Below are 27,280 nucleotides of genomic sequence, written 5' to 3' on the forward strand. Positions count from 1 at the left end.
CCGGGTCTGAATCAGGCCCATATTTCAGAATCTAAAGGGGATAGGGATAGACACAAACAGAGTGAGGGGAGCAAATTTGGGGAGTGCAGAGGGGTTGGGTACGGAATGCCGGCACTCAGGATCCCTGCGCTCAGAATCCTGACGCCAGCAACCCGACTTGGTTACAATGCTGAGTCAGGGTGTTAGTAGCAATGAGGCTGGAGATGTTGGGAGAAGCACTGTGGCTGAGAGCTGTCTACATGGAAAAAATAATTTTGAATTTGATTTTGAGTGAGTCAGTGATTGGCAGCAGAGATAATGATAGATTGAAAAAGGGGAGAAGGGAGATGGGAAGGATACAGAGAATTAGATTACAGTAGCCTAGGAGACAGATGATGATGGCATGAGTATGAGTTTTAGTAGCTTCCAGGATAGAAGGGCCGGATCTTAGATACGAGGGCTAATTGAAAAGTAATGAGACGACCTCTGTTTTTCTGTCCCATAGGCAGACATGGCAACGCTATGCTGGTTATTGTGAAGCTCATACATCGATGTGTCTGAACCTGCGGTTGGACTGCCGTAGTCTTGGTCACAACTAGTGGAAGATCTGCGGAGATGTTGCAAAATGACAGAAGTTTAACTTTAAGCCAACTTTTGGCTTCACTTGGCATCTCATTCGAATGGGTTCAGCATATTGTGACAAAGGCACTGAAAATGCATCACGTGTGTGCCAGGTGGGTACCGAGAAATCTCACAGAAGAGCAGATGAGCTGACGAGTTGAATCGTGCAAGAACACTGTTTGAATGTCACAGAGGATACCTGATTTCCTGACATCGATTGTGACGTGTCACGAATCGTGGATTCGTCATTATGTTCTCGAATCCAAACAACAGTCCAGTATGTATGGAAACACGTAAATTCGCCTCCGCTCAAAAGATTGTGTGTGATTCCTTTGGCATGTAAAGTCATGCTTCTGCTGTTCTTTGATGCACACGGTATGATCCTACAGCACTGGGTTCCCCATGGACAGACACTTAATGGTAACTACTATGCAAATGTCCTGAAAACCCATTTGTGTGGAGCCATGAGGAAGAAAAGACCACATTTGCTAAAGAAATAGTGGTTCTTGCTCCAAGACAATGCCCGACCACATGTTGCTGCTGTTGCATTGGCAGCACTGACTGAAATTAATGGGACAGCACTGGAACATCCTCCATATAGCCCGGACTTAGTGCCCTGTGATTTCTGGGCATTCCCAACCCTGAAAAAACAACTGTGCGGAAAGAAGTTCTGAACAGATCATGAAGTAAAAAATGCCACAGCTGCAACACTAAAAGTTATGTCACAAAACAGTCTACTGCACGTCTTTGAATCGTTGTTGAAACACTGCAAAAAATGAATTGTGAAGGACGCTACTTTGAGAATGAAAGATGATCATATCCTGTGGAGTCAGTTGATTCTGAATAAAAAAAATCAGTTTCATTACTTTTTAATCAGCCCTCGTATATGACGGAGTTGGAAACAGCAGGTTTGAGAAAGAGACTGAGGGGGTCATTCAGACCCGGTCGTTAGCGCCGATGCGCTCGGACCGGGTCGATGGCCCCCCACAGAGCATGCGCACGACGGCAACGGCGCCGTCGTGCGCATGCGTGAGACCCGCTACGACCGACAGCGCCGGTCGTAGCGGGTCTCGATCCAAAGGGGGCGAGCTGTCGATGTTGATTGACAGCTCGCCCCGTTTGGAAGGCGGGCCGGGGGGGTGGCAGCCCAAACGGGGGCGTTCCCATGGGAACGCCTACCGTTTGGGGGCGGCCCCACTGACATCACTAGTGATGTCAGTGGAGAGCTTCCGGCTCAGACAGAGCCGAAAGATCTCCGGGGCTTACGACAAGGGAGACCCTACCCTAGGGTCTCGTCGTAAGCCCCGATGGTCGCGATGATCTTGACCATCGCGACCATCATTTTAGGCGGTCGTAAGACTGTGGGTGTTAAACCACAGCCTTACCACCGCAAAGGAGGACCTCCCCTCATTCAGACCGACCGCATGCTCTGTGCGACCGGCTCTGAATGAGGTCCTGAATGTGGGGAGAGCAGGTGTTACAATCCACTGCCGGGATTTCTGACTGTCCTGTAGTTTCCAGTCCTGGCTGTTGCTAGGTAACAGGGAAGCTGTCAATATGTAGAACAGGGATTCCCAACCACGGTCCTCAAGGCACACTAACAGTCCAGGTTTTAAGGATACCCATACTTGAGCACAGGTGACTTAATTAGTACCTAAGTTATTTTGATTTACCTGCCTGTGATCAAGCATGGATATCACTAAAACTAGAACTATTAGTGTGCCTTGAGGACTGAGGTTGGGAATCACTGATGTAGAAGTTTCAGCTGCATCCAGCCTGTAATTAAGCTATCACTCTGTGGGCAGCTCAAGCTGCAAATTAATCTCTAATCAAGGAAGCTGGTTTTGCATTGGTTCTTTCTCCTGTTAAATTGCAGTCAGTCGCAGCATTCCCTGCCGATGATAGTCTTTGCGGAGCTTTTTAATTTGGTCCCTGTTCATGTTTTGCTGATCCAGAGTTCCTGTAGAAATCCTCAGCTAAGTGTATCACCACTGTGCATTTACCCGGCTGATATACACTCCAATGTATACCACTGTGTTACCTGTGCTTGCATTATCTGCTGAGCAACCCACCTGTGACTTGCTGGAATCACTGTTTTAACCATATCAACCATATCTGAGTGTTCTATTGCTTGCATTCACCTGTGGTTTAATACTGTGCTGCACTTCAAGAGAATTGCCATATCTTACGTCCATTACCTGCATTCACCTTTGGTTAAATACTGTGTTGCACTTCAAGGATTGCATTACTCCAGTTATGCAACAGACAGGAGATCACAAGGTAATAAGGGCCTGATTCAGAGGAGCTCGCAAAAAGCGAGCGCTCGCTCTGAATCATGGCGGGCTCTTGGTTTTTAAGTTGCGGCCTCTTGGCCACTCGCATAGCTGTGGGATGCGAACGGCCATGATGATGGCCGTGATGGTCAAGACCATCGCGACCATCGGGCTTGCGACGAGACCCTTGTGGTAGGGTCTCATGGCCACAAGCCCCAGAGAGATTTCGGCTCTACCAGAGCCGGAAGCTCTCTCACTGACATCACTGGTGATGTCAGTGAGGCCGCCCACAAGCGGCAGGCGTTCGCTTGGGAACACCTCCGTTTGTGAAGCCACCCCCCGGCCACACCTACAAAAGGTGCTGAGCTGTTGATCAACATCGACGGCCGCCCATTTTGTAGTGAGTCCCAGAGCGAGCGCTTTTTGTGCTCGCTCCGGGGCTCGCGCGTTCGCACTGACCCACCATCGACCCGGTTGCGAGCGCACATCGCTTGTGACCGGGTCTGAATCAGGCCCTAAGTCCCTACTGTTTGGAGGTATAAAACCTGGCGGCCACCTAAGTACTGGTGTGTGCTTCTAACACTAAGGGAACAGCGGTTAGCTGTTATAGGCAGAAGACCCTCCATAGAGGGACTCTAGGGGTCTTATGCAATAGTGCAGGAGTTTTATAACAGTAGGATAGAGCAGGGTCAAGGAAGACAGCAAGACAATGGAATTGGTGAACAGAGGAGAGCAAGATGGTATCAACAGTAAGGTAGGTGAGTCCCTGGCATGGCTTCAGTTTTGGAAATAAAAAGTTTCAGGAAGCGTTGTGACATACAGGAGGTGACACAAGAGAGCACCAGTGGGGATATATCAAGGGAAGATAGGCAAATTTGGGTATCATTGGCCTAGAGGTGGTAACAGAGGCATCTGGAATTGATAAGTTCACAAAGGGTAGAGGTGTAGAGGGAGAAGAGAAGGGAGCAGAGCCTTAAGGAACCCTAATGGGAAGGGGAAGCAATAGTGGGTGCAGAGACATAGAAAGAGTGGTTAGATAAGTAGGAGTAGAACAAGGAGAAAGCTAAGTCACTGAGACTGAAGGAGTGGAGGGTTTGCAGGAGACAGGTGAGGTCAAAAGTGTGTCAAATGTTGTTATGAGGCAGAGGAGTACAATAAAAGAGAAGTGGCAAGTTGAAGATGAGGACAAGGAATAAAACTGTTTATCAATTGAAACTTCATAGTTATAGAAAAGAACGAACTTGAAGTTGAGGAAGTTGGAAAGAGAGCATGATTTCATCCCGTGGTGTTCAGCACAGAGAGAACACTTTTGAAGAAAGTAAATATAATTCCAAGGATGAGGAGGGGATGGTTGTAAGTTTATGTGGACAACAGAGTCAAGGGCAGTAGTGAGAGTATGGTCATAGAGAGACAGCTTGATCAGGGCGAGAGAGGGTAGTAATGGGGAAGATAAAGGTGTCTAAAGAAGAAGAGAAATCTGTGTAATACTGTGTGAGAAATAGGGATATAGGATATTGATTACCATGTGTAGAATATTATCAATATTTGTCCATTTAAATTTATTTTGTTTTCAAAGTATGTATAGTAGTGCATGAAAACATTAGGAGGCAGATAGTCACGAGGTTCCATCAGAACCTTGTGCACTAATGGTGCATACACACGGTCAGATATGTCAGATGAACGATTTGCAAACGATTGAACGATTTTTGACTGTATTAAAATGAATGGAAATCGTCCAAAATGATTGCAAACACATCAGATGTCAGATATCATTATCTGACAAACGGTAACGCGCATCATTCATTGTTGCACACATGTCAGATTTTTCTTCAGATATGAACGATTTTTAAAATCGTTATCGTTCAGATCTGAAGAAAAATCTAACAGTGGGCCTGATTCAGAGCCGCTCGTAAGCGGCCGCTCGTTCGCTCCGAGCGATGTTCGCACAACTGCGCATACGTATGGGTTGTAATAGGCATGCGCGAACCAGTCATTGCGGTCGGAAATTGTGTGCTCGCAAAATAGCGAATGCCTGATAATTTGAGTGACAGAATGAGGCGATTGTGGGTGGTAACAGGGGAAGGTGCTTGAAAACAGGGAGTGGTGACCCGAACGCAGGCGTGCCAAACAGTCAAAACGGGCGTTGTAAGGGTGTGCATAATTAACAAAGCAGCGTCATCGACCACGTCACTTGGTTGTCTTTTAGCCTGAACTGCTCGCATGATTGCGGTAGGAAAATGCTACCACAAGCACTGCGAGCAGTTCAGACGCTTTTCGATGTACTCGATTAATCTAATAAATAGCGGAGATGACGTAGGATGCGAGCGGCCGGGGGACGTTTTAAAAAAAATAGCGAGCGCATGTTTCGTTCGCTCGTTCAGACATAGAGGCGTCAATAGACCGCAAAGAGCTAGCGCTCTATTTAAATATCCGGCCCCTTTTTCTGAACGAGCGAGCGCAAGTAGCGTCCAGCTCTGAATCAGGCCTTGTGTGTATGCACCATTATACTACGTGGGTCATCTAAACAGGATTAACTCCCTTTTTTTTCTAAAATCCAGTTGAGGTGCTAACAAGAAAACAGGTTTTCCTCCTATATTAACCTGATATCGTTCTCAGTATGCTTAACTGAGTCTACCCTTAATACTTTGAAATAATTCTCATAAATATTTTTATGCACTCCCTCTTGGGTCTATTGATATGACAAGCACTGCAAAGATAATGCTAAAATCATTAATACAATTAGGCACATTAGGAAAGCATGCACTGTACATTTTCAAAAAGTTATAAGTTATTTGAATTGAAAATGTAATCGGACCTTACCAGATGCACGTCTTGCGAATCTGCTTATCACTGGAGCTGAAAGACATAAAATATGTGATATGATTAATACTTTTATGTTATAAACATGCACAACATACTGATATACTAAATGTAAACATACATTTCTGATCTGTAGATGAATAAGAACTCTCATTTTTATGATTACAATTACTAAATGCTAATGCCTACTGTATACCTTCAATTTTACAATTGATATATACATTTGAAGAATGTAACATTTTCCATAAAATAACTTTATATATATATATATATATATATATATATATATTTTTATTTTTTTTTTATTTTTTTATGTTACATCTTATGTAACCACAAAAGTCTAGCTGGCACGCATGTAATCTACATTCAGCCAAAACTCCTTGTGCTCGATGCTCACGGTTACACAACCTCATTTGTAAATAATATCTTAAAAAAGTAAGGTAGAAATATGCCACTCACATCAGTAATAAAATGCCACTCATATACTGAATTATCACTGAAAAGTCTATCACCAGTGAAATGCCACTTATATGATATATGAAAAAATAAACTATATGATCGGAGCAACACTCCAATGCAGCACTTAACCCTCAAAAAGAAACACCAAGTTCAGATGTGTACAATGAGAGGGTCAGAAGTTTGCGCTTAGGAGTTGTTCCTCATAGGTACTTTTCAGACAAGATCGTCGTTTTCTCACGGTGTTATCCAAAAACTCCGTGTTTGTATGCTTACATCAGTAAGACTGAATGGAATCATATAAAGGTATCTTTGTCCTCCTTATGAATTACTCCTTCTCGTACGTGAGCATGTAAGTGAGAACAGAAACAGCTCACAATGTGTATATCAGATGATTAAAAAATAAATGTATTGCATAATTAAAAAGATGTAGGAAAACATATCCATGCCAGATGTAATCAAATCTTTCCACTACATCACACTGAGAATGAAACCCGGGTGTTCGGCATGGGGTAGGTGGGAAGGATGGGTATGGCTAGGATATGTCGCCTCAGTCACTCTATCAACGCGTTTCGGCGCTCACTGGCGCCTTTTTCAAGATAAGTGACTGTGTTACCAGTCCGGTCCTTGCGTGTCTGATGCGGCCGTGAGGCGAAGCTGAAAGCACTAACGATGTATTAACATCTTATTGGCCGGAGCGGGGGATTGAAAAGACTCCCCTCCGGCGATCTCCGCTAGAGCTCAAAGCGCATCAGCCTAGTGCTGATACGCTGTGTCTCAGTCCCAGCCGGCTCCACTGATCATGCGCGGGATCTCGCAAGCATCGCAAGATCCCGTGTGCAGCCCTGGAGCCCCCCTGCAGCAAGGACAGCGCTGTCCCTGCTGTGGGGATAGGGCATCGCCAGGCTTGAGGTGTCGATAGCTGCAGCGGGAAGCACGATCAGGCGAACTGCTCGTTCATACATTGCCCAGGCTATCAGCGCTGCTATCTTATAGAGCGCAGCGCAGATAATGACAGGGGCGCATAGCGTTCCTTTCATTTACCATCCAGCCCCCCAATCATACATGGGGGAGAAAAGTGCGCTGATGCTGCTTCGGCGGTTAATACATCTCCCCCCTTGTCCAATAAAAATCTGACTGTGCTTATAATGCAGAGAACACGCAAACTGTAAACTAGTAACATATGGCTTGCCATAAGCTTCTCTAAAAAGGAAAGTGGATAGGTATCAAGATGTCACTCATAAAGCTAAACAGATAAGATCAGCTGCCGGTAACAGATATATGTTCTGCATGAAAAATATTACATTTCACAAACCTTAGTAAGAGTGAGACAAACAACATAGGGTGAGTCATGTTATATATTATTTGTGGTCAAAGCTATATATAGATTTCTAGTAGGCTAATTAAGATTTAGCAAAAGTGATCAAGCTGTGGTCCATAGTCCACTAGAACAGAGCTGATTAGATGTGTAATCATAGTTTAACTGAATTATAAGAGATAACCAAGCTACTGACAAAATGGCATGGGTAAATATAGTGCAAAAATGGTTATATATTGTGGAAAATGAAATTACTGTGGTTTGAGTGAGATAGGTCAAAACTGATTTTAAAAGTATTAGCAACAATATATACAAATCTAAATGTGAATGTCCATAAAATAAATCTAGATACATATTTTAACTTATTACATGACAGAAATAAAGATCATTTCAGTATAAAAGCCAGGAGAAAAGTCACTAGTCACCTTTATAATCAACATTCAAAGTAAAGGATAAAACTCCTCTCCTGACTTGTAGTATGCTGTATGTATAGAAATTCTAGGTGAAGAGAAAAAAATCAGCCATGATGAAGAGTATATGGCTGCATAGAAGCCAAGCTCCTGGTAGATCACTTCTTCTATCAACACAACTCCACATTTGGCCTTTTAATATAAATTTCTGCAAAAGTCTGAAACAGCATGGGGAAGAATAGCAAAGCGATATGTGCAAACAAATTTACCAACTTCCCAGCTTCTGCCACACCAGACCCAATATGCCAACAGCCCATCACCAGTGTCAGGCAGAGACTTAAGGCACACATCCACTAGAAGACAGGCAAACGTCTGCACGATTACGACATTGTAATCCTGCAGTCGTTTGTCAGTCTGTGATGTGCCTACACTGAATGAGCAGTCATTCAGTGTAGGCACATCAATCATCTGCAAACATGTTGAACCTGACGCTATCATCAGGTTGTACAACATATTTGTCCGATGATAGAAGTCTAAACGACCAGCAGGAGCGCGTATCGCTGGTCATTTTAGACATTTTTCTTAATGATTTTCAAACATTTTGCGAACGATTATTGAACGATAACGATATTATTCTCAGTCAATCGCTCAATTTGATCGTCTAGTGGATGTGTGCCTTTAGCAACAACCTTAGGAGCTCATTCAGACCTGCTCGCCAGCAAGCGGCCACTCGTTGCAGACTATGGGCCTGATTCAGAGCCGCACGCAAAAAGCGTGCGCTCGCTCTGAACCAGGGCGGCCACATGTTTTTTTAAATCCGGCTTCCTGGCCGCTCGCATAGCTGTGGGTGACCACCCACAGCTTTTGCGAGCGGCCAGGTGATGTTCGCGATCATCGGGCTTGCGACGAGACCCTTGTGGTAGGCTCTCGTTCCCGCAAGCCCCAGTGAGCTTCTGGCTCTAATAGAGCCGGAAGCTCACCACTGACATCACTCGGGAACGCCTCCGTTTGGCAAACCCCCCCCCCCCCCCCTACCAAACGGGGCGGCTGCCTTGACCTCACTTTGCAAAATTTAAATACGAGCTCCAAAATCTGTGAAGGCAAATCTATCAACACCAGCTGAACCAGATCTCAGTGCATTAATGCAGGAATTCATGTTGGCTACTTATGAGGAATGTAAAGGTATGATGGCAGGCATTCAGACAGCATTAGCAGAAGTTTTGGAGGTGGAAACACCTTATGTGGCAGATGTCAGCACGACAAGAAACTAGTCACTTATGGTTTGGCCACAAGTTAGCAATTTAGAAGACCAGAATAGAATATATAATGGCAGAATAAGGGGGATACCTGAAAGCGCTGACCTAGCAGACTACCTCCATAGTAAAATCTTAATTTTGAAGGCCTTAAATATGCCACACATCAGGCCTGAAAGAGACAGAGACGTCAGCCGCTTTCCTCCACTACAAGCAATTTTCCCCATCCCACAGCTTATGACTGGTATATTCGCTACCACTGTAGATACCTCATGAAACTCATATTTCACCACAAAGGTACCCAAACTATCACAGCAGAGCTGACATGGGCCAACAGCTGCAGAAATATAATATAGCAGCCAGACCTAGCAGGCATTCTGCCTAAGCAACAGCAAAAGAAGACTGAGAGGTGGTTTGAGCATAAACAGAGATGCCAGGAGGGATTCTGCCCTGTCTGACCGTCACTGAGATCAAGCACCTCAAAGTTTTCAAATGAGATTAATATATAGGATCTGTTACTAATGCCCTGTGAACATTCATGTGATTTACCAAATACTGTGTAACAATACTCTCTTCACCCTATCTCTATACATTTTAAAATGGGTCCTTTGGTCCCTATGGAGACTTCCATATAATTCACTATATACTTGGTTACATTAGGCTTGTAGCAAATATTTATTTTTTATTACGCTTTCCAGATAACAACTGTTTATATAATAATGCAGAATGGCATGTCCTTAGGACATGTGCATTCTGAATGGGATGCGCCACCCACAAATAGCTTCCATCTTAAGGCCGTATTCAATTTGGAGCGAAAATCTATTTTCACATGTTTTTTAAAAAAAATTTCGCCTGATTTATCTCCGTATTCAATTCCAGTCCGTTTTCGACTATGCGGAAAGTCAATACACTGAAATAGGCAATAATTTTTCTCCACAGAATAGCAGGTGAAAAAAAGTGCAAAATCTATATTTTAGGGTGTAGATGTTGGGAAACCACTCAAAACCCTTGGTACACCCCACCCCATGAACAATTCCCCCCCAAAAATAATTAAATTCCAGGAACACCCCAAAAAACGCCTTTGAAATTTGGGTCGAAAATTGAAAAAGTGAGAGGACAACTTTAAAAACTAGCAAAATCAGCTTCTGGGGGTGCTCTAAGAAGGGGCCAAGTGTTTTTGGGATTGCAGGTGCTTGTATGACGGAGGAATTTCACTTTTCTAAAACTGCACTTTAGAGACATTAAAATATGGTAGTACCCATTTACAAGCACCCCAAATTTGATGGAACTACTTATTTGCTCCAAAAAACACTGCTTTATGACATTCTTCATCACTTTTACCAGGACGCTAATAGCAAGCATTTACCACCACTTAAGTACTCTAAAGCTGCCCATCCACTTAACGATGCGGGAGACGACGGCACGATTACGACGCCATCGTCTCTCGCGGGGTGAACTGCATACACTGAACGTTCAGACGTTCAGTGTATGCAGATCAATCATCCCCGAACATTGCAACCTGACGGCGGTCGTCAGGTTGACCATCATGTTCGGGCTATGATTGATGTTAAAAACGACCAGCGTATAATTATAACACACACGAGAGATGTTACTGGTTAGCAGCATATAATTATAACATACATGAGAGATGTTACTGGCTAACAGCGTATAATTATAACACACATGAGAGATGTTACTGGCTAACAGCGTATAATTATAACACACACGAGAGATGTTACTGGTTAGCAGCATATAATTATAACATACATGATAGGTTACTGGCTAACAGCGTATAATTATAACACACATGAGATGTTACTGGTTAGCAGCATATAATTATAACACACACGAGAGATGTTACTGGTTAGCAGCATATAATTATAACACACATGAGATGTTACTGGCTAACAGCGTATAATTATAACACACATGAGAGGTTACTGGCTAGCAGCATATAATTATAACATACACGAGAGATGTTACTGGTTAGCAGCATATAATTATAACATACATGAGAGGTTACTGGCTAACAGCGTATAATTATAACACACATGAGAGGTTACTGGCTAGCAGCATATAATTATAACATACATGAGAGATGTTACTGGCTAGCAGCATATAATTATAACATACATGAGAGATGTTACTGGCTAGCAGCTTATAATTATAACACACATGACAGGTTACTGGCTACCAGAGTATAATTATGTGTGTTATAATTATAAGCTGCTAGTCAGTAACATCTGTTATAATTATACACTGATAGCCAGTAACATATGCGTGTTATAATTATACTCTGCTAGCCAGTAACCTGTCATGTGTGTTATAATTATAAGCTGCTAGCCAGTAACATCTGTCATGTGTGTTATAATTATATGCTGTAAAACAGGGATGGGGAACCTCAGGCCCGGGGGCCGTATAAGGCCCACGGAATCATTTGGTCTGGCCCTCAGAGCTTTTTTTCTGCTAGCCTCATCTGCTGCCTGGAGCGTCCTTACGACGCTTCAAACGGTCACAACGCTGCCCTTACAGCTCTTTGGAACATCCTCAAGATGCTCCTGGCATTGCTGTAATCACCGATTGTGGGCCCCACCCTTGTGTGACGTCACACGGAGGGGCGTGGCCTGCACCACGCCCGCAAATAATGTGATATATATCAAAATGGCTCTCTGCAGAAAAAGGTTCCCCACCCCTGCTGTAAAAGAACGTCTGTGGCTCTCTGCTCAATATCAAGTGGCATAGGGCATCTCCGTTCCTGGTGCTGCTGGTCTGTGGGTACTTGGGAAAAAAGTAAATCACAGTGACTTCATAGTGTTTGAAAGTTAGATGCATTCCCCATATGAGTTTATATAATTATAATGGTCCTTACATATATTTGTATTAATAAGAATGGTCTCCACATTTATTTGATATTTATATTGACCACCTTTATTTGCAATAATCATAAGGCCCTCAAAGTTATGTTCTATGTTACCAGCACCTAATGCCCCTGAATTGTTCTGAAGTGTAGTATTGTCGGTAATTACTTACCTGAACTCTTCTTCCCTTTATGATACAATGCAATCCATTGGCTAAAATTATTTTTTAAAAAACCCACTCCAATAAAACATCTGCTTACACCGAGCTGATGTTGTGCAATGAGTTAATGCCCAAGTTCCTGCCTACTGTATAGATGACCAGCCAATTAGAGGTTGCTTCAATTGTAGCATAAACCCCTACCAGCACATAAAAAAAATCTAAACGGAAAACATGTACAAAACATATTTGAATTTGACTGTGTGTTCCAGTTTATTAGTATAGGTTCCATTACATGTCGGCATAAAGAAATGCATCTTTGAGGGAGGTAAAAATGAGTAGTAATGGTTGTGTGCACTTCCCATGTGCTAGTAGATGCATTGTGACTCTGCTTCTCAGAAACATCATGACATCAGTTTTGAAGACACTGGCTCTGACTTAGTTACATGACATAAGTGTCACAGGAACTTCTACCCACACCAATGGCTAATTCAATTAACGCCAAAGACATCTATAACACAGAGAGGATCTCCTAGCTGTTTTTTTTCCCTTAAGTATGGTGTGTGTTATTAACTGTGCATTACAATTAGGCCAAACTCCTAGCCGACTACTGATACATTACCATCTGCACTGTGTGCTTGAAGGGGAAAGCTCCTCTTCTTGGTGCATAGCAGAGGTTGAGGATGGATAATGTGTGTGCTTATTAGTGGTGTCGTTTTTCTTAGGGCGTAGTGACAAATTGAGACATACTGACTTGTTCAAGGTCAATATAGTTTATAGCATTTTGGCAGGGTTGTAATATACATTCAATTATCACTGAAATTGCATATGTTGACTTTAATGTAAAATGAATGAAAATCTTTCTTTGGGCTGTAACTTTCCAGTTATTTTATTGTTCATCTGAAACAGCTAAGGTGCAGCTCAAAACCTTCCCTGGTTCCACTAAAATGCCAGAGCAAAATGATGACTGCAGAGAGGACGGGGTCATTGGGCACAGGCCATTTTAGTTGCACAAAAACATTTCTAATGGAAAACATTTTGCTCCATTAAACTGCACTTTGCTGGAGAAACAATATTAAAGAAAAAAAAAGTATTTATAAAAGCAAAACTGCCACATGTGATATAGGAAGTCTAGTCTGGGAGCCTCCCTACTCTCATGGTGTATTTATGACAGATATTAGCAGCATTATATATTTGTATTTAACTTAATATTAATGGTGACTATTAAAAAGTCGCAGGAGTTTGATGCGCAGTTTACCTTTTTGCAGAATGTTGTTTTAAATGTATTTTGGTGTTATGGGCAGGGATCTTAGGGACTTATGCCCACTATAATGGGAGTACTTCTTAATCACCCAGACTCCTACGGTCCAGGGGTGTAGAGAAGAGCACCATCACCTTGCAGCATGCGTCTGCTAGTCTCTGGGAGGGGCTGCTTTCTGTCAACCTACATTTATTTCTCCAAACATTAGATTGGGGCAATCAGGCATGCCCCTGAGGAAAATCTACATGATTGAAATGGTAGACAGACAGACAGACACACACACGCACACACGAACTGGGGCAACAGGGCAGGACTGAATAGAACCAGAGTGATTAAAACTAGGAGGTTGAATGACTCTTCTCATTCAGTATAACTGTATCATATGAAAGAATAGAGCAAGTCTACTGTAGTATGCTAGAGTGGCAGCTATACTTTTAGCAGTTTAGTACAGGATGCAGTCAGGATACCCCGACACTTACATCCCGACATGGGACTAAAGATAGGCGTTGAAATCCCAACTCCTATCATTAGCCGCACTACTGAATCCCGACACCCAGCATACCAAACTAAGGTTTGCCGGGTGTCTTAGCGTCTTAGGCAGGGGTAGGGGGTTAGGTTTAGTGTCCCCCAGGGGGACTTAGGGTTAGGCACCCCCCGGGAGGGTTAGGGCAGGGGAAGGGGGGATCGGCTTGGCACCACTAGGGGGAGGGGGGCTTAGGGTTAAGCACCACCCCAGGAGGTTTAGGGTGCTGGGAGGGAGGGTTAGGTTTAGGCACTAACGGGGGGAGGTTAGGGTTAGGCACTAGGGGGGAGGTTAGGGTTAGGCACCACTAGGGGGGAGGTTAGGGGGGAGGGTTAGGGTACTTACCTTCAGCTGTTGGAATTTCGACCCCCTGGGCTGCCGCTGTCGGCATTTGATCCGGCGGCTATTTAGCATTATATACCGATTCCCTTAGTACATATGGGTGCAAAGGAGTACTGGATGGATCAGTCTCTAACACACTATTTGTATGTGTGCCTGCGGATGACAGCTGAAGGAATTAACAGTCAGTAACCGTTCTTGAACAGAGGTGGTAAAGGTGAATGAGACTGCATGCAGGAGGCTAGGTATAGCAGACTGTAGTGGTGATTGAATCCTTGCTGCTTAAGGCAGACAGCACACTGGTGTAAGGAAGCACAACAGGTGAGCAGATGGTAACTAAGGTACAGGTTTTAGAAGTGGAGATGTTGCTCATAGCAACCAATCAAATTCTAATTATTATCTTCTAGAAGGTGCTAGATAAATGCTAAGTAGAATCTAATTGGTTGCTATGGGCAACAACTCCACTTCTAAAAACCTGCACTTTAGTAAATATACCCCTAAGTTGCAGAATGGTAAGCGCAGCCGACAGGCTGAACTCACTGGAAGGAAAGCACTGAGATGAAATAGTGCAGAGAGTTGTACAGACACTGGAACTCAGGAGCTGGGAACCGCTTCTGTCACAGGAGACCAGAGAACTAGGAGACTTGTTGTACTAGCAAAGGACAGGTGGCAGCGAGCAGTTTAAATAGGTAGCTTCAACAGGATTGGATGTGAGAGCCATGTGCAGCGCAGAGACACTGTGGATGTCTGAAACAACTCAGCCAACTGTAGGCAAGATGGCAGCACAATATATATAAAAATTAGAGATGGGAGCTCCAGACGTTCAGATATTCTTTCAGATGCCAGTACAGATGGATGATATACAGTATGTGCAGAAAGGAACGGCTAGCTACAAACTGACATTCATACTGTGATCAAGCACATTAATTAACATCCAGCTGATGTTAAAGCCTTCCAATTGGCTGGTATGAGAACAAAAAATGTTTCATTGCTAGCACCTGTCATTCTCGAATGATCTAATAAAACCGCCACATCATTGGGCTGAATTGACCTGGTGACATGCGTCAGTAACTTAACCCTGTCGGCGTGCCGGCATCGGGATTCTGACCGCCGGGATCCCAAGTGCTGGCATCCCATATCCAACCCTTTTGGAACACACGCCATCAGGACTGAAGGAGTGTGGAGTTGGCCATCACACTGCACTGCTACACAATTGGAGATAGTAATGGCATTTACTTGGAAATTGCAGCACTGCTTAGTGCCCAAACCTGGGAGAGGATCCAGATGTTAGGATCCGCGGTTAGCGGATCATCTTGGTGGCAGGTCCCAGCCATAGTTACGACTGGGATGCTGCATCTAAGCCTGTCATTCCTGCCTGTCTGTGTGCTGATCTCATGTGCTAACTAATTAACTAGCTATCTGTTTGCTGAGCAGGTGCACACATGCCTTTGATTAGGAAATGCTCTCTCCAGGAATTGGTTCAGATTGGACCCTGCTTCCTTTAGAGTTACAGCCAGCCCTGCACTCAGTGCCGGTTATACTGACTGACAACCAGTGTATGAATGTCTCTCTGTAGTCTGAACTTTTGCTGGTCTTCCCAAATTCCACAGTTCCAGTATCCTGTACCTGTCAGCATCTGTTCAGTGGCATTTCTACACTGCATGTCATGTCAAGCTGAGTTTCAGTATTCAGCTGTTCAACCTGCTGGACTCTCTATCCAGTTGCTTTTACCCTGTGTTCTCGCTGCATCTGTGTTCACCTTCCTGCCGTCTGGTTCCTGCATCCCGGCTGTCCCGGCTGCACATCAGCCCGCAGGCTGCTTCCTAGCCAAGTACTACCCGACTCCCAGTGCCGCACCTCGGCTGTCTTAGCCGCACCTCAGCCTGCAGGTTGCTTCCTAGCCAAAAACCACCCGGCTCCCGAAGCCTACCTCAGCCCGCAGGCTGCTTCCTAGCCAAGTACTACCAGGCTCCCAAAGGCGCACCTCAGCTGTCTCAGCTGCACCTTAGCCCGCAGGATGCTTCCTAGCCAAGTACTACCCGGCTCCCAGAGCCGCACCTCAGCCCACAGGCTGCTTCCTAGCCAAGTACTACCCGGCTCCCAGAGCCGCACCTCAGCCCGCAGGCTGCTTCCTAGCCAAGTACTACCCGGCTCCCAAAGCCGCACCTCAGCCTGCAGGCTGCTTCCTAGCCAAGTGCTACCCGACTCTCAAAGCCGCACCTCGGCCTCAGGCTGATTTTAGCCAAGTATCACCCGTCTCTCAAAGCCGCTCTCAACCCAAAGGCTGCCACTCCGCCAAGTATCACCCGGCTCACAAAGCCACATCCCGGCTGTCTAAGCCACACCACGGCCTCAAGGCCACATCTAGTACCTTGTATCTATTTTGTTGTGTCCGTCTAGTTCTTGTCTGTTTTTCTGTCAGTCTTGTCATAGTCCAGTCCAGTCTTGTCTGTAATCCTGCTACATCTCAGTCCAGGTCACTCCTGCCCTGCAGCAATTAGTACTGTCGTGCCACTCATTGCCTGACTGCTCAGTTGCTCCTCAGTCCATAACATACCTACGACCATATTGTTCTGTGTAGTGCTATCCTCCCTCAGCCACACTCCAGCTAGTCCCCGAAGTGGAAGGACTGCCACCTCATCATTTTGTCTAGCCTTTAGTCCGCAGTCCTGTGGCCTCACTATCGTGTGAGATCGTCACACCAGAGTTCAGCTCCTAACTGTGTGCAAGAATTTCTGGAGCCGCGGAGCATCTGATGTGAGAGTCTACTGACACTGAACTAATATATTCCACCTGCTTTATGAACTTTGGCTTGCTATAAAATCCAGGCAGCATAATATGGTGACACTGCAATAGTCTTTTTGGATCATTTACTAACTGCTTAAAATATCCAACACTACTAACACAGTTGGATACTCTTTCAACACCAATTTGATGTTTTATAACTGTATCCGAGACCACAGATGAAACTAGTTAAGGTTATGAGCTCATTATGTTTATTGGTTATTCTACATGCTATCAGATACTTATATTTTTTTATTTGATATACAGTTTAATAGTGCTGCATGGATCAGTGAGAAATCGCTCCATAAATAGATAGCCCCCACTAGGCCATTATGCCCAGGCTGGTAGTGGACCAATCTCGGACAAGAGAATGCGTCCCCCTGAATTTTCCACTAATCAGAATTAGACGTTACCAGAATGGCTGCTCGCACACTCTGACTGATAAGATTACTTCCATTCATTCCAATTGCAGTCACTGGGAGTGAAATTATATTTGCAATGGGACCCATTTAGAGGTAGTTACAAATGTGCCCAGCTAGTTTGTTGCTCATAGTGCACCATTCAGGCCTCCTCTGTCGCACCATGGAATGTTACATGATGGCTGTACTGTGGCATTCTACAATGAAAGATAAGCCATGGCATGTAATACACTGCTTAACCTCTAGGTGGCGAGTGCTCCACTGATAAAATTTGTAATGCGGTGGGATGTTTAGAGAAATGCTTTCAGTTCAGTAGAGATCATTAAAATAACTGAACTTCAGTTGCTCTGTCATTATGTAATGCTTAGTGTGTGTCTTCTGGTCAATGTTAGCTACTGTACGGCTGCTTTATTGGGACTCGGTACAGTAATATGCATCTATTGTAGGGTCACTTTTGGGGACAGGTAGTTTGCAGAACAGTAATAGAGATAAGTCCACATACATCTACCCTCCGTGTGCTACAAGTTGCTCCACATATAGAGCAGGAGTGCTCTGTGACTCGGTAGCGCAGAGTGTCTTTTATGCGTCTTTTTACCATAAAATGTGTCTTATTAGCACAAGCAGCTTCTGCTGATTAAAATGATATGCAGCATGCCTATGTTCTGTGAGCCAGTACGGATGTATCTGCAAGCAAATCATTACGTTAAAGTGTTATAGTCGCTATTAGTGTACCATTACATTTCGTGTGCAGATACACCAGAACTGGCTCACAGAATATAGGCATGCTGCATACCATTTTAATCAGCAGAAGCTGCTTGTACTATCAATTCGATTCACTGTATGATTCAGATGCATTTGAAGGTAAAAACTTGCATAAAATACGTTTGCGCTACCGAGTCACGCCATGCCATAACAGAATTCACACACACCGCCAAGTGATTTATTTTTAATCTAGTAATGAAGATTCAAGAATAAAATGTTTCAATGTTTCGAACCCCAGACCCCAAGGTGCAAATCTTACCCACTAGCCTACACACTCTAGCCATGTTGAGAGCTGTCGTGTATGTGATGTGAATTGTGCAAATTAAAGCAGGCAATGTGTAAAATGTCAGTAGCGGGCTCAGCAGGGGGCAGCATGGAATAGAAGTGAATGATGGTGGGGGTGGTGGTGAGCCATACAATGAGCTCAATGGAGTTGAATAGTAATTGTGTGATGGTGGGGGGAGGTGGTGAAGGAACTTGGGTGGCCATACATAGAGAGGAAGGGAGAAGGGAAGTGCAAAGTAGTGTGTTTTAAAAGTATTGAACCTGACATGATCTCTCTTTATGAAAAACTTGCCACCTGTTATGTGTACAATACAATGTCTACTGTATAGCAGAAATGCCAAGTGGTGGAGTGTCGAAAGAAATGTTTTGCGTCTAAGGTCACAGGAGTGCTGTGTGACTCGGTATCGCCAAGCATCTTTTATGTGTCTTTTTATCCTAAAATGTGTCTTATTAACACAAGCAACTTCTGCTGATTAAAATGATATGCAGCATGCCTATGTTCTGTGAGCCAGTACGGGTGTATCTGCAAGCAAATTACTATGTTAAAGTGCTACAGTCGCTATTAGTGTAACGTAACGTTTCGCATGCAGATACACCCGAACTGGCTCACAGAGGCATGCTGCATTTAATTTTAATCAGCAGAAGCTGTTTGTGCTATCAATTCGATTCGTTGTATGATTCAGATGCATTTGAAGGTAAAAAGTTGCATAAAAGACGCTCGTGCTACAGAGTCATCATGTCTCAGTGAAAGCTGTGCATGCCTGTGACACCTGTCTGAGCCCATGAGACAAAAAAAAATATATATTTTTTTTTTAACATTACAGGACTCACACACATACTGTACTGTTATTATTTAATACTTTATTACACATTCTTCTACAGCACTGATTCCATGACCAAAATGCTGTGCTATAGTGTACCGACCCTCTGCATTAGACATCTGAAGTGCCCTTCCAGGACCTTCCAGAGGTCAAATGTCAGGAAGTGTGCTCTACAGTGATGTGGGACATGATACAAAATGGTCCTGTCACTCATTCTGCCAGGCTGTCTATGCGCAGCGAACATATGCTTCCTGATAGCTCGCACTGGTTCGCGCACATTGCGATGCGTACGCATGCGCAGAATGCAAACAATCGGCTGGCTGCATGCGAACGCATCCTAGCGAGCGGGTATAAGTCAGGTCCTCTGCCCCGTCCCGAGTCCACCGCTGCTGCGCTGTCTTGTACATAGCTGCTGCTGCCCCCACAGTCGGCAACTCTTCCCCCACCCCCGCTGCACTGTCCTATGTATTGATTATTGAAGTGACCGGGCATATGCCGGGTTACTTTAGACTATTTATTCCCTGTTGCCCTCAACTTTGTCAGCCCCATCCCAATCACCCAGCCTTTGCTGACTCCCCGCTGCCCATAACTAGCTCTGCCCCACACGTCCCTATTCTGCTTCTGCAGTCAGACGCTGCTGAGTCCCGACGCATACACACAAAGACCCTGGATGCTTTGCCGGAAAGGTAAATATAAATGAATTGCTACTCAACACAGCTATATATTGCCTCGAAGCGATGCAATATATAGTGAAAAGTAACAATTCATATCGTAAGTTTTACATGAATAGACCCTTATGTGTGCAAATCACCACAGGACTCTGGTGGAGAGATGCAGAAATGTAACTTTACTAGCTGCAGTCATGCTGAACAATGACCGCAGAGGCACTTCCTGGTTAACAACAAGTGGGTGGCAGTGATGCAACTCCCGCCATCTATATTAAAGCAACACAGCATACATCTATATGCCCCCATTTCAAACATAAAACATCAATAAACAGAACAAATATACACTGAAAAATTTGGAGTTTAAAAAACATAGTCCTGGAATATATTGGCAGCTGCGTTGCGTACGAAATCACAGCTTCGATCGCATTAGCGTCCATCTCTGAATCAGGCCCTAAGTTTAAACTTGGTGGTGGGAATGATGGTTCGGGTGTGCCTGTACAGAAGGCATTGAGCAGGAGAGGGAAGTCTATCTCTGAATATTTCTGGTAAAAGTCTTGAACTAAACTCGCATGACCGCATGGCATTGTCAGTAAGTAGCCTGCATGGTATGCCATGTGCAGAAAAGTGTCTTTTCATTTTGTTGATGACTATAGCACTGTGTCAGTTTGGGAAGAAAATCTAACTTGAATCAACCGTCATATGAGTTTACTAACACAAGTTGTTCTTTCTTTCTCCAGTGAAAGAGAGATCTGCAGCAACGATGGACTAAGGGAGGTAAGCAATTTTATGCAGAGCGAGTGGTTCCTTGGCATGATGGGCCCATAAAGCATTGGGGGGTGCAGGCAGAGACAACCCGCTCAATGTCAGCAGCCACAGAGGGCCAAGACAGGGCATCCTTAGCCTGCCGTATGATGGCTTCATGACCGGTGTGCCCTTTGTGAGTTTGCTGAGCATAGAAGTCTTGAAGGGCATAAGGTATCACAAAATACTGACCTCGCAGGAGGATGCCATCTGAGATGGTCCATTCATCGCAGAAGGTACCATGCACCTGGAAGAGAGGACATCAAACTCTGTGATATCAGGTCATCATCAGCATCAGGGACACTTGAGTCCAGGAGGTGAGCACGTGATAATGCATCAGCGACATTGAGGTCCTTGCCACATCTGTAAACCATATCCAGATGGTAGCTTTGGGGCTTGAGCATCAAACATTGGATTCATGCGGAGGCAGTATGCAGGGGTTTGCGGAGAATGGTGATTAGGGGTTGGCGGTCTATCTCAACCAGCACTGAAAGTCCAAAAATAAACTTAAGAAGATTTTGAAAAGCAAAGACCAGAGCCAACAGTTCCTTTTTAATGTTAGCGTAAAAGTCCCTGGAAGCAAAACTAATGGGTTTCTTACGCTGCAGGCAGACATCACCAAGACCATGCTGGGAGGCATTGCATATATCACAACAGGAACATGCACATCAAAATATGGAACCTAAGTTTCTGAAACAATACTTGTCAGGGTTTAAGTGTATGTTGATTTCACAGATTCTTTGGAGGTCATGCAAAGGTCATGTTCTTCCACAATGATTTCATAAGGGTTTCCCCCGAAGAGATGCTCCATGCAATGTTGGAATGTTTCACTGCCAGGACATATGCAGTAGGGCATTCTTAGGAAGACGTACCTGCCTACAGGTGTCCTGAACAGGGTGAGCATGGATGATTGTCGAATGTGATCTGCCAGAATCCACATTTGGCAGAGTGGTACATATCTATGCATTTTGCATATCAGCTATTACTTGCTCCATAATTCTGAGGGGGGTGATGTGGTCTCATCGGAGCTTTGCTCAAATGAACATGGTCCATGCAGATGTCTACCAAACCGTCCTTCTTTTACTGCAGCAACCATAGTTGACACCCATGAGGTAACTTTTACCACTGTAGCAATGATGCCCAATGCTGTCATGCGATTTAACTCAGTTACTACTTTGTCCTTCATAGCTAGAGGCACATGTCTGGGAGCACATACTGTGGGAAAGACAGCCTTGTTTCATACTTGCCAACTTTTGAAAACTAGTTTCAGGGAGATTATATTTGATAGTAGAATGTGCTGCGCCATTGAGGGGGGCGTGTCATGCTCCACCCAAAAGGAGTATCTAGCTCCACCTATGGGCATATCTTTTCACTCAAGGGTGTATCCTGCAGTGACAGGTGAAAACTGTAGTATTACATAGCAGCATGGGCAGGGTAGAGGGGTATGGAGGGGCAGGATAATGCTTGGTGGGAAGGGGGAATAGGGGGTGCAGTCACACATATACAGTCCACACATATACACATACATGTAGTCCCACACATACATACAGTCCCACATGTATACACATGCACAGTCATATACATACATACAGTCCACACATATACACATACATGCAGTCCCGCATTTATACACATACATACAGTCCCACATTTATACACATACATACAGTCCCAAATATATGCACATACATACAGTCCCACAGTCATATACATAAAATGTCACACACATACAGTCACACACTTATACACATAGATATATACAGTCATACACATATGCACATACAGTAAATACAGTCTCACACTTATACACACAGTCACACACATACATAACACATACACACACATACAGTCCCACATGTATACACATGCAGTCATATACATACATTCTGTCCACACATATACACATACATGCAGTCCCAGATATATACACATACATACAGTCCTACATATATATACACATACATACAGTCCCACGCCCACAGTCATATATATATATATACATACAATAGCACACATATACACTGTCACACACATACAGTCACACAATTATACACATAGATATGTAGTCATACACATATGCACATAAATTACACTTATACAGTCACACACATACATAACACATACACACACATACATACTGTCACACACAAATACACATACATATGTACTGTACTGCCACATACATAGACATAGTCATAATAATTATACACACTGTCCCCCCTCCTTGTTACTACATCTGCAGTTCTCATCTCCCTCATGCTGATTGCTTCCTGCTGTACACAGGTCCATGTAGCCCCGCCCCTTACCCCTCCACGGACTTCTCCCTTCCTCTTCCCTTCACTGTTTAGTTCCTACAGCACACTTTTGCACTACACAACTGTAAAATCAGAGGCAAGGGGCCCCGACAGAGGGGGGCTCGGGGCACTTACCCCCTGTGCTCCCCTCCACTCCCCCTTAATCCCGAACACCTGTTACACTACTCTACTGCTCTCCTGTCTCCTTCCCATCTCTGCTCCTCCCGGTTATCTTTGCCCGCAGCGCAGCTCCCATCATAGGAAACCCCCTTCCCCCCACCCCGAGCACTAAACACTCCTACCTACAGTATTAATAACTTACTTAGGCAGGGGGGGAGAGAAGAAGCCGCCGCTGCTGCCGCTGAAGCAGGAGAGAACACCTCTCGTCTCTGCCTGCACACTGACAACTCAGGCTCTTCTGGCTTCTGCTTCCTTCTTGGGTGAGGCGGCCGACGCAATCCACAACCCCGCGGTGCGCGGCCAGCCTATTTGACATACTGATGTCGGATGGTATCCCAGCCTCTGTCACATGCGGACTTGCACACGCGCAGTCCGATTTCAAACGAGGCTGTGGGGAATGCGGGGGATTTTATAAGTGTTGCGGGGGAGCGGGAGGCTTGTTAAGAAAGCGTGAGCCTCCTGCAAGAAGCGGGAGGGTTGGCAAGTATGCCTTGTTTAAACACATGTGATATGTGACTGGGAGTTTCCGATGGTATTACAATGGAACAGTTAAGTTAACCTCAGTTGTCTGGAGTGTCTCTACAGTGTGAACTTGGTACAGTGGGCTGCTGGAACGTGAAGTGTAAGGCATACTTGCCGACAATCAGCTCCAGCCTTCCGGGAGGGAGCTGATTGTCGGCTAACAGCGGGGGGGGGGCGGGGGGCGGTCATTGGGGGTGGAGCCGGGGGCGGGCCAGCCAGTTGGTGGTGCATTGGGGGTGGAGCCGGGGGCGGACCCGCACGATTGCATAATCGTGGCTCCGCCCCTCTTCACAATGCCGTTATTTTCGGCAGTGTGAAGCAGGGGGCGGTGCAGCGATGACGCGATTCAGCGCGAATCGCGTCACCGGCTCCCCCGCTGCGGGGGTTTCTAATCTTTTCAGGGGGGAGGACGGGAGGGTCGGAGGCTTCCGGGAGGCTTGCCTGCCTTTCCGGGGGGCCGGGAGCGGCACCCGAAAATCGTGAGGCTCCCGGCCAAATCGGGAGGGTAGGCAAGCCTGGTGTAAGGTGGTCTGTTATCAGCTTTAGGACTGGACCTGCACCAGCATGCATATGTGTACAACAGTGTCCAGTGTTAATTTCTTCTTTGGCCAATAAATGTGCAGAAATAACATAATAACTTCCACACACAATCCTGCCCCTGATGAGCTCACTTGCTAATGCACCATAATCACATTTCTTTGCTAGTATTTTCAATCTGGCAGCAAATGACTGGATACTCCCAGAGGGGGCCTGCACAGCAGTGTTAAAAGCATGTCTGTCCATTACAGCATTTTTTACTGGTAAGTATATCTCATCACACTTTTTTATTAGTGTGTCTGGATCTCATTGATCCTCCCCCTTAAAATAGACAAATGTGTGTGCTTTGTCAACAGCTTCAGTCCCAGCTAGGATGAGCAGGGTATATGCCTGTACCATTTTTGATTTGTCTGAGAGTCTGGTACAGCAGCATATATGCCATTCCTTTTTGAAATTGAGCCATGAATTTGAGATGGTGTTGTTGAGGATCTATGCATTGGATACCTTTTGCCATCACAGCCAGACTTCTGACACAATGTAAAGTGGTCTGTGTGCAAATCTGCGTGTGAAGAGCTGCGTAAGTGTGACTTTACTGGCAAGAGTCATCTCAACAATGGCCCCAGAGGCACTTCCTGTATAACATGTGGATGGCAGCGCTGCAACTTCCATATTAAAGCAAAACAACATACATCTACACTAAAGCTCGGTACACACATAAAGATTTTCTGTCCAATCATCCAACTAGTTGATTGCTTGGAATGAAAATCTGGTAACGTATGGGAGTAAATGATGATCAGCAATTTGCTCCTAAATACCAGAAAACAGATGAAAATGGTCGTCAGACAAGTTTGTTAAATGTTTGATCTAAACAATTTGTTCAAACAACAGTTTTTTGTCCATTTTCCAGCGTTTGGGAGCAAATTGCTGATTGTCATTTGCTTTCATACCTTACCAGATTCTCATTCCAACCAATCAACTTGTTGGATGATTGGACAGAAAATCTTTACTTGTGTACCCAGCTTAAGGGCAATATCCTATTAGCTGCGATAACCCGTTTTTCCCGAAATATTTTCACCAGTGCAAACTTTTTGCCAAAAACGGTTTTAGGGCTAACCTATTAGCCATCGTTTTTGTGGGTGCGAATTCTTGTATTGCAGTTATCGCAATTCTATTTTCGGGACTCTGGAGCAGGTGATAAGTTGCGCAAAACCCCTATTTTTGGCTAGAACTGTTGGAACTTGCTGCAGAACCACTTGGACAGCCTCATTAATGTATATAGGTAAAAATAAGTTTTTAATTAGCTTAATTCGGCCAAAAATGACATGTCATTTTTGGAGTGAAAAAGTAAAAAGTGAAGAAAAAGAGGTTTAAAGTAGTGGGACGGGTTTATTGAGGGGCTGTATGGATAGGACAGGTGTTTTAAACATTGCAGGATGCAGTGACATGTAAATTTTTAAAAGTGCCCTAAAATGACTCAAAAATATACTTACACCCATTTAGTGTACCCCTAATTTAACTATGGCATTTGTTTTGGCCCAAAAAAAAAAACTTGCTTTCTGTCATTATTTCACTGTTTTAGAAAAATGCTTATAACATCCATTTGACACAATTTAAGAACCCCACACCCTTTGAATAACGCTTCTATACTGTTACCCAGTATTAGTTTACATTCTTTGGGGTAAAGGCTGATTTCTCCATTTTCACCTGTACTTATCACCTGTCATCCATGCAAGAATTATCATGCAAATTGGTTATCGCCAGTTTTACAATAGGATAGCCTGATAAACAGGAGTGCGCATAGCTGTAATAAGTGACACATCTGGGTGATAGGTGCGAAAAGTTTTCAATGGTGAAACTTTTTGTTTTCGCATCTAATTGGATATCCCCCTAATAAGGAAACAAACTAAGATTTAACAATGTTTTCCAAGTAAATTCATAACCTTTAACAATACAGAAGGCAAGGAAATAAGTTTATCACTTTTTTATACATTCCTGTATAATGATTGGATACATGTTAACTCTGGAAGGTATACCTAAGACCAGAACCGTAACTAGGCATTTTGGTGTCCTGTGCCAGAAAGACCATTGGTGCACCCCCCCAATATTTTAAACAGGGATAATGCATGGCAAAGGCGTGCCAAAAATAAAAGAGGCCTCACGGGGAAGGGACATGGTCACAAAAAAGTACCAATTTACATTACACTGCCCAGTATTGTATCCGTTGTTCACATTACACCGCACAATAGTGTTTGTTATTCACGTTACATCACAAAGTAGTACCCCAAACTCATTATATACATTACGCCACACAGTAGTACGCCTAATACACTTTACACCACTCAGTAGAGCCCCTTAGACATATTATGCCCATGCAGTAGTGCACCTTATACACATTATGCCCACACTGTAGTAGTGCTCTAAGGGGATTCTCATAAATTGAATTCATAATTCGAGATTAATAATCTCCACCTCAAATGCATACACTGTGACTAGTCTGTAGCTGCAGCACTAGAACAGCGCCACTGATGAGTCACTCTGACTTCCGGGGATCAAACACTCTCCACACTGACACTGTCACAGACTTGCTGGTGCTGCTGGCTGCCCCCGGACCTGTCACTGTCTTTAGGACCTGCTGCATACTGATGGACACCGTGCCGCTGCTGCCGCCTATCATACTGCACCACTGACGATGACTCACCAACACCTCTCTAGGAACTGTAGGAGGGAGATACGTCATGAAGTCTCTCCAATCCCAAGAGACATTGCGCAGCGGGAACGGGTCAGGAGGGAGGCGGAGACTAGTGTGCATGAGTGACATGCCCCTTTAGTGGAATAGCCGGGCGCTGCGCACCGCACTATTAATATCTATATAGCAGCAGGTGCCCGGCGGTTAGAAATTCCAGTGGGCGGCAGTTCTGCCCTCAGGGCTGTTGCGCTAA

At 44.5% G+C, this 27,280-nt stretch overlaps 1 protein-coding gene across 1 annotated transcript in view; it reads right to left on the reverse strand.

Annotated features, from left to right (window-relative positions):
- PRKAR2B (protein kinase cAMP-dependent type II regulatory subunit beta) overlaps positions 1 to 27,280 on the reverse strand; it is a 149,918-nt gene that overhangs the window by 73,175 nt on the left and 49,463 nt on the right. The window contains exon 2 of the mRNA XM_088480212.1: positions 5,694 to 5,729. Coding sequence (XP_088336338.1) covers positions 5,694 to 5,729 — 36 coding nt within the window. The remainder of the gene's footprint in view (positions 1 to 5,693; positions 5,730 to 27,280) is intronic.

This window comes from Taudactylus pleione, unplaced genomic scaffold (genome assembly GCF_031769625.1).
Source record: "Taudactylus pleione unplaced genomic scaffold, aTauple2 ptg000251l, whole genome shotgun sequence".
Lineage (NCBI taxonomy): Eukaryota > Metazoa > Chordata > Amphibia > Anura > Myobatrachidae > Taudactylus > Taudactylus pleione.